Source organism: Fragaria vesca, linkage group LG3, assembly GCF_000184155.1.
Source record: "Fragaria vesca subsp. vesca linkage group LG3, FraVesHawaii_1.0, whole genome shotgun sequence".
In the NCBI taxonomy this organism is placed as follows: domain Eukaryota; kingdom Viridiplantae; phylum Streptophyta; class Magnoliopsida; order Rosales; family Rosaceae; genus Fragaria; species Fragaria vesca.
In genome coordinates this window covers 24,180,514-24,188,941 of record NC_020493.1, presented here as the reverse complement: position 1 = coordinate 24,188,941, position 8,428 = coordinate 24,180,514, and the positions used below count along the sequence as shown (strand labels likewise).

Sequence of the window (8,428 nt, the reverse complement as noted above, 5' to 3'; positions counted from 1 at the left end):
GGAAGGAATGAATAGACAGATTCCTTCTAGTTTTAAGATTCTTAATAGCTGTTACAAAAAGATTTAGGTCTAGCACCAATGAAAGGCCATAGTGTTTCACTTTTCTGCTGTATAATCATTCCATTGTACGTTTAGCACGTTTGTACGTTTGGTATGCATGTCTATCACTATATTTGCAAAGATTTTATTTTCAAACGTTTCATAATTCTGATAAAAGCTTAGTGCTACTATGAGAATCTTATTTTCGGTTAGCATTAAGGGATGCTTTACTCTTGTAATCTCTTAGGTTTTCTAACTGTGGAAGTTAACTTGTAAGTGCTTAATTACAGCTTGTGGGTTCTGTATCCTTTTCTCACAGGTTTGTGGCTTTTTTACTTTTCATAAGTATATCTAGATATGTGTTCTTTGCATCATGCATGTTCTAATTCTTAACCTCTTTTTCAGGCCTCAGCATTCTTACACGATTCATCTTGCTGCTGCTTTGGGGATTCACTTGGCTCATGGTAAAGGAGAGGAATAAGAATGTAGTTATATGTAGATTAGGATCAAAATGTATTCTTACGCTTCAAATGATTTTGTAATTGAAGTGGGTTACTAACATTCAATAAAGTGTTACTTTCTTTGTTCTATTCTTAATTTTGTTACATATGAAGTTCAATTCATAATCAAGCAACATAAGTGCTTATAACAAGCAATAAAATTATAAAATCCAATAGACAATCAAACAACATAAGTTTTATAACAAGCAATAATAATATGAAGTCCAATAGACAATCAAACGACATAAATCATCATACCCTACAACATAAAAGCGAAGTTAAACGAACTATCAGACGACATAAGTGTCTTATTAGACGACATATATGTATCGTTGGTTTTACATTGAGACGACATAGAGTCTAGTAATTTTCCAACTTTAATAACATCAGACGACATTAAATTGTCAACATGTGAATATATTTGTCGTTGTAGGTTCAGTAGCTCGACGATTATTTGTAGTGTATGGTTGTATCAGACTACATCTAATTCGACAAATCATTCATTTTTTCTTCTTTCACTCGACATTTAAATGTTGTTGGATTTTTATTCAAACGACATAAAGTTCATAAACCTTCCAGACTTGTCAAATTTCAAACGACATAACATATGTCGTCTAATCAATACTCAGACGACGGTGGAGAACTGTTGTCTGATTAATGATCAGACGGTAGGGCCTCAGCCGACATATAATTTTTCTTCAGACGACATATAATTTTTCTTCAGACGACAGTTGCTGTTTTTGGCATAGTGTTTGTATTTACTTTTGTATTTCTATCCTACACATACTATTTTTTTTTCTAAGTTTATACTTTTTGTTTTTATATCTCCCGTTTTTTTTTTTATCAGGTAAACAACTCAACTATTATAACTTCATGAGTCAAACTCACAACCATCTACTTCCTAAGAAAACTATGTCGTTAGACCAAATGGTACTAGGCTTTTATACCTCATGTTGATAAATTATTTTAATACTTATTTATTTTTTTTTAATAATTGATAGATCAAAATTTTTGTAAAAATATTTTTTCACCTTATATATGCATGTGACATGTATGATAACCTAAATTTTTATGTCACATGCATGATCGATATTACTCATAGTATTTCACTTTTAAAAAAAATAAATAAATTTAAGTCTGAATATAAATGCTTTAATAATTAAGTACGTAAGTGGTAAAACTAGAAAATAAAAATCAATAAAGAGAATAATAAAATGCAATCCAGTATTATTGAATTAGAAAGTTTAGAGAAAATAAATGCAATAATACTTTTTGTTTAATTAGTATCCTTACATTTTTAGTGCGGTCCTAATAGCCGTACTAAAAAAAACACGTTTAATTTTTACAAAAACAAAACAAAGTTGGAAGACGAAAGATGGTACCTAATGGGCCAACATTAAAATAGCACGACACTATCAAAGACATTTCAAGCAACGAGAAGCGCTCTGATACTCAACAATTTAACAAACAAGTGCAATGTGACCTAACAAACACACACAAGGACAAGTTTCAAAATGAAACAAGGAAGCGAACTCGAAATGAAACAAAGAAGTCACCTCAATCAAATATAAGACTTGATATTAACAATCACGCCCTAATCTCCCTTCTTATTATATGTGCCGTATCAGTACATAATACATGCATCTTAAACTGTTGTAAGGGTGAGAGTTTGTCCTTACTTTGCCCAATAAGGTCCAGCCCAACCAAGCTAGGGTACGTTGAATACCTATGCTTACGATAACATAATAATAAGCCGTAGAACATGCCTTTATCAAAATGGTTTCAAAAGATGAACTTGGCATAAACTTGCTTTTGAGATCTTATCAAACAGTGCAACATGCAATGCAAAAGTCTGAGCTGAGAAATACTTAGTTGCCGGATTTCCAATCAATTTCGTGACCACACCCTCAGTTTGTTTTACATGGCGAACCCGGCATAACTACCACTCATGTAAACATGGGTAGTGAGAGTGTCATTACTGGAAAATAGCACTTAGGCGACAGAATTAAAAAATTCCGTCTCCTAAGTGGTACTTAAGCGACGGAATTTTTTACTTAAGCGACGAAACAGTTTCCGTCTCCTAAGTTGTTCTTAGGAGACGGAATTTCATTCTGTCGCTTAAGTACTGCTTAAGAGACAGAATATTTTTACTTAGACGACGACATTTTGAAAAAATAAAAATTAAAAAATTTATATGAATCACTTAGGAGACGAAACTACATTTCGTAGCTTAAGTAGAACTTAAGAGACGGAAATGTTTACTTAGGAGACAGAATGTTTTAAAAAAAAAAATAATGAATCACTTAGACGACGAAAATAGAACATTCCGTCGCTTAAGTTCTAAAAAATTCAGCGTTCATCTTCCCGCGTAAAATTTCATGAAAATTCAAACCAAAATTTTTCAAAACATATCAATTCTTTTAAATCACACACTCACCAACTTTATAAATAGAAGGAAACCCATCTTTTCCTAGAGCTCTCTCTCTCTCTCTCTAGACCATCACTCTCATGCCGGGCTCTCTCTCCATTCTCACAGCTCCTTCCTCCACCGCCACCTTCAACTGCACCACCCCCACAAACGCCACCTCCAACTGCCACGCGCTCATCGACTTCGTCCCCACAAACGCCACCACTCTCAACACCGTCAAGACCCTCTTCAACATCACCCGGCCACCTCCGCACCCTCCTCGGAGCCAACAACCTCCCCCTCTCGACCCGACCTGACTCGACTCACCCGTCCCCGTCGCCAGCAAGCTTCTCGTCCCCTTCTCTTGCACCAAGCCTCAGATCTGGGTCACCGCAGACGCCGCTGCTGCCACCTTTCTCTCCCTACCAAGCCTTCCCGCCGACTCACCACCGTCCCTCGAAATTTAAAATGGGTAAGAAATCAAGGTAAGTTCTTCAATTTTTCTGGTTTAATTAGGTTTGGTGATAGATTTATGTGTTTTTGTTTAATTTGATTTTGATTTTAATTTTGGTTAGGATATGATTGGTATGATGGTGGTGGCATATATGGTGGTTATTTGGTACAATGGTGGTGGTGGTATATTTGGGGCAGATTGTTGGCATGAAATTGAAAGAGAGATACTGTATTGAAGTTTACTGACCCCTAGTAGAAGTTTACTGCCCCCCAGTAGAAGTTTACTAGGGGGCAGTAAACTTCCACTGGGTTTACTAGGGGGCAATGAATTTGTTTATTAGGGTAAGAATGAGTATCTATTGTGTATAATTGGCATGAAATTGAAAGAGAGATACTGTATTGAATTTTACTGACCCCCAGTAGAAGTTTACTAGGGGGGCAGTAAACTTCTACTAGGTTCATTAGGAGCCAATAAAGTTGTTTATTAGGGTAAGATTTGGTATCTGTTGTGTGTTGTGCCCCTGAAATTGAAAGGGAGTTATTTTTTGCAAGTTTACTGATCCCTAGTAGAGTTCTACTGGGGGGCAGTAAATTTTATGTTTTCCATATGCAGTTTATAAATGCAAGTTTTTACTACTTATATGTAGGATGAGAAGAAGTTCAAGACATTTAGTTGTGACTTCTGAAACCTGCGGTGGTGGTGGTGGTGGTATTTGGGGCGGTCGGAGTGTGTGGATAAAAAACCTGCAGTGGCGTTTCTTTTTTTTTATAAACTTTTTTCCAGCCTTTAGCGACGGAATCAACTATCCCGTCTCCTAAGTGGATAATTTTTTTTTATTATAAAATAAAATCCGTCGCCTAAGTGCTTAGGAGACGAAAGTATTCCGTCGCCTAAGAACCACTTAGGCAACAGAATTTTAGGTTCCGTCGCCTAAGTGTCTACCTCACCACACTTAGGCGACAAATCTTAACCGACGGACGTTCCGTCTCCTAAGTACTTAAGAGATGAAATCTGTCACTTAAGAGACGAAATAATTCCGTCTCCTAAGTATTTTTTTTCTAGTAGTGTGTCATTTTAATTACTGGCTACAATAATAATAATTAGTATGACATCATTGCCAATACCTCCGTATCCTAACAAGGTACCACGGGCTTGACACAACATATGGTCAAATAGCCCATTCAGAGGGTTTACGAATTTTGAGACTGAGGGACAACATCCCACCACTCTTAGGTCACTAAACTATCACATATCTCACATAAACATTGTCTAGCCTCGGGTTTTATTCAAATTCAACATTTATCAACTCATGTAATAAAAACCACGGATCCAGTTTTGCCAACCAGCAACCTTTGGTGGTCATGGAGACCATCCAATCAAAAGAGAGAGAGAGAGAGAGAGAGAGAGAGAGAATTGATTGGATAGTCTTCATGACCACCAACCTTTGCTGGTTGGCAAACTAGATCCAAAAACCACCAAGGCATCAGCCATGATAAGTAAAATGAGCATGACTTTTCCAAGGTAATAATTAGATATGAACCATAAAACAAGTATTCAAGGCCTCTAATAAGGAAGTGTTAGCTCTCCATACCTGGAATGTCGTTCCACGTTACCTAGTACTCCGAAGCTCGATTCGCATGCTCCTCGTGAATGAAGTTTGGATTCCGTATAAAATACGTCAACGAAATTACACAGCTTAAGGATTAGACCTTGACGATTATTTGAATGGTCATAAAATACTTCTAAAAATAGAAAGTTTCTAAAAATAGAAAGCTTTTGAAAATTGTAAGTTTCCACAAATAGAAATTTTGCAACAAAGTCAGTCTGGCTTTGGGCCATAATACGACCTCAACAAAGTTAATCAGAGGGCCGGGGAGATGTGTTTGAACATATAAGGCACATCACTTCTCTCCCCCAGACGATGTGGAATCTCACAACAGTGTATATGATACCTCATAAAAATTTACAATGTCAATTTGTGACCTACTATATATGTAATATCCCACATCGGCCAAACGGAGAGGGGTTATGTGCTGTATATGTACATGCCCACCTCCAATCTAACACGAGGCCTTTTGGTGGTTCAGCGGCTTCGGAGGGGATGGGTACTCCGAGGTTAAGCATGTTAATGCTAGAGCAATCCCAGGATGGGTGACCTACTGGGAAGCTGCTCCTGAGCTGCCGGAAACAAAACCGTGAGGGCCGATGGGCCCAAAGCGGACAATATCGTGTTACGGCGGAATGGGTAATGGGATGTGACAAATGGTATCAGAACCACTCTGCCGTGTGGTGCGAGTGTGCCGACGAGGGCGTCGGACTCCCAAGAGGGGTGGATTGTAATATCCCACATCGGCCAAACGGAGAGGGGTTATGTGCTGTATATGTACATGCCCACCTCCAATCTAACACGAGGCCTTTTGGTGGTTCAGCGGCTTCGGAGGGGATGGGTACTCCGAGGTTAAGCATGTTAATGCTAGAGCAATCCCAGGATGGGTGACCTACTGGGAAGCTGCTCCTGAGCTGCCGAAAACAAAACCGTGAGGGCCGGTGGGCCCAAAGCGGACAATATCGTGTTACGGCGGAATGGGTCATGGGATGTGACAATATATAGCCTAAATAAACCCTAATGCTGATTCTTGGATTGTCTAGATGACTTTGATTGCATTTTATCTCTTCATCGAAAGTTTGGTGTAAGAACATTTGATCGATACATGATCAAGTTTATGAAATATTTAATAATTTAAATGACCTGGACTTAGTGTCTCTGCAAGCTTCTGGTCCTTATACTTGGTCTAATAATAATTTTTCACACACTTGTAATAAGGTTGTAACTTGTAAGTGGGAGCAATGAACTTTGATTGAGCTAAGAATTAAGATAATACATAAGAAAAAAGAAAACTCCTGTAATTACAAGGACATATGGACAATGAATTCATTTTCACATTTGCAAATATATGTGTAACAAACGTCTATAGTAGGATTTCACTTAACTTTGTCTTTTCAACAAATTGTTAGGCATCTTCGACTCCTCCATCTTAATTATGGAAAAAAAAAAATTTGCAAGGTCAACTCATGGGGGTTTAAATCCCAGCACCTAAAACAACCAAATTTTGGTTTGTGAAGGGCAGGTGACCCGGCCACTTGAACCATTGATGTTTCATCTAAATTGGGTCATGCCAAATTGCCAATAGCTCTTGTACAACCTGCAAATCATGGATCATCGTATGCTCTTGTACCCTTGACCCTTCTTCCTTACGATTGTGGCAAGCAAATTATGCATTGGGGTTCTCTGGCTTCTCTCATGGAGTCATGGCATGGGTGTAATTACTCATTTATGTTATTCCTAAAGTGGGAGTACATAACATAAGTGAAAACAAAGCAATCATGCACTTCTTTATTTACCCACAACCGATCTCGTCTGTTTTTCCTGCTTTCCCAAGCAAACTAGTAGCTCTGACACCATAATCTACCTCTCCATTCATTTCCACCAATGACAGACATGTTAATTGCACTCTTTCACCTAATGCATTATCATCCTTCCCACCTCTAATAAAAACCCTCTTCTTCCCCAAGAAAATACATCAAACACATTCAGATAGAACACTTGAATCGATCTTCCCACCAATAATATCCAACACGTACTTGGTGTTCTAGATCATGAAGCAGCAGCTACAACCTCTTCTCTCACTCCCATTGCTACTGATCCTCCTCTCCCACTGCACCGGAATCTCAGCTCAAGGCGCCCCAGCTGCGAGCCCAGATGCAGGTCCAATAGCCGACGCCCCGGCACCGCCGGGACCAACCAACGTCACCAAAATCCTTGAAAAATCCGGCAACTTCAACCTCCTCATCCGCCTGTTGAAAACCACCCAAGTTGACACCCAACTCTACAGCCAGCTAAACGACTCCTACAGCAAACTGACCATCTTGGCTCCAACTGACGCTGCCTTCTCGAAACTCAAATCAGGGTCTCTCAACTCCCTCAGTGAATCTCAGAAGGATCAGCTCTTGCAGTTCCATCTCATCCCAGATTTCCTCACCATCTCAAACTTCCAAACTCTCAGCAACCCGGTTCGGACCCAAGCCGGAGACCAGTTTGAGTACCCGCTAAACATCACCACATCTGGAAACTCAGTTAACATTACCACTGGTCTTGTCAACACTTCAATATCAGGCACTGTGTACACGGATAACCAACTGGCGGTTTATCAGGTCGACAGTGTGCTACAGCCTTATGGGATTTTTGCTCCCAAGCCTCTGCCTCCTGCTCCAGCACCGGCACCGGAAAAGGCAAAGCATAAAAAGAAGGCTTCGGACGATAGCCCAGTTGCCGCAGTGAAATCTGCTGCAGGGTCAGTAGTCTGTGATCTCTCCAGGAATGGGTTGGTCTCCATTGGAGTTGCTGTGGTTTTCGCAGCGGCAATGTTTTTGTTACAATGAGATTGATTGAAGAAGAGGGTGAGTATGGTTTGAAATAATTCGTCTCTGGTTTTGACCTTTTATGAATGTACCGGTTTGTGATCATGTACGTACGTAGGTTCTTTTTCTGGGGGTTGTGCTTTTGTTGGTTGCTTTGTATTCGTATGGTATGTATTTGCGTTAATTTAGCTATTTCTTCTGGATATTTTGAACCTTTGTACAATTCTTGGATATCAACTACGAGTTTTATTTTAAATTTTTTACGGAATAAGAACAATCATACTTTAAAATTAAGAATCCAAATATATTAGCTTAATTAAGTGTTCCTTGTAAACCAATGTACAACAATTGGTTAACAAAAAGTGTTTTACTGGTTACTCTATTTATTTTGACAAATCAGTAACATAACGAAAAGATAACTGTATTAATGATAAACTTAATAACTAATAGAAAAATTGTCCAAACAATGTCCGACTTTTTAGAGAAGAAAAATTTTGGTATCTCAACTTTAAAAAACTTCATAACGATATCTCACGTTCTAAATCCGACCGAAGATCGGTATCTGAAGCCGTTAGCTCCGTTAAAAAACTTAACGGTAGTCATAGTTTT

General features: G+C 38.7%; 1 protein-coding gene and 1 pseudogene across 2 annotated transcripts in view; one reads left to right on the top strand and one right to left on the bottom strand.

Annotated features, from left to right (window-relative positions):
- Positions 1 to 8,428, bottom strand: part of LOC101295121 — a 141,616-nt pseudogene that overhangs the window by 36,931 nt on the left and 96,257 nt on the right. The gene's annotated exons all lie outside the window — the stretch shown is intronic.
- On the top strand, positions 6,979 to 8,055 carry LOC101313003 (fasciclin-like arabinogalactan protein 11-like). Its single transcript, XM_004294970.1, has one exon. The coding sequence runs from the start codon at positions 7,058 to 7,060 to the stop codon at positions 7,838 to 7,840; it is 783 nt and encodes a 260-aa protein (XP_004295018.1). The 5' UTR covers positions 6,979 to 7,057; the 3' UTR covers positions 7,841 to 8,055.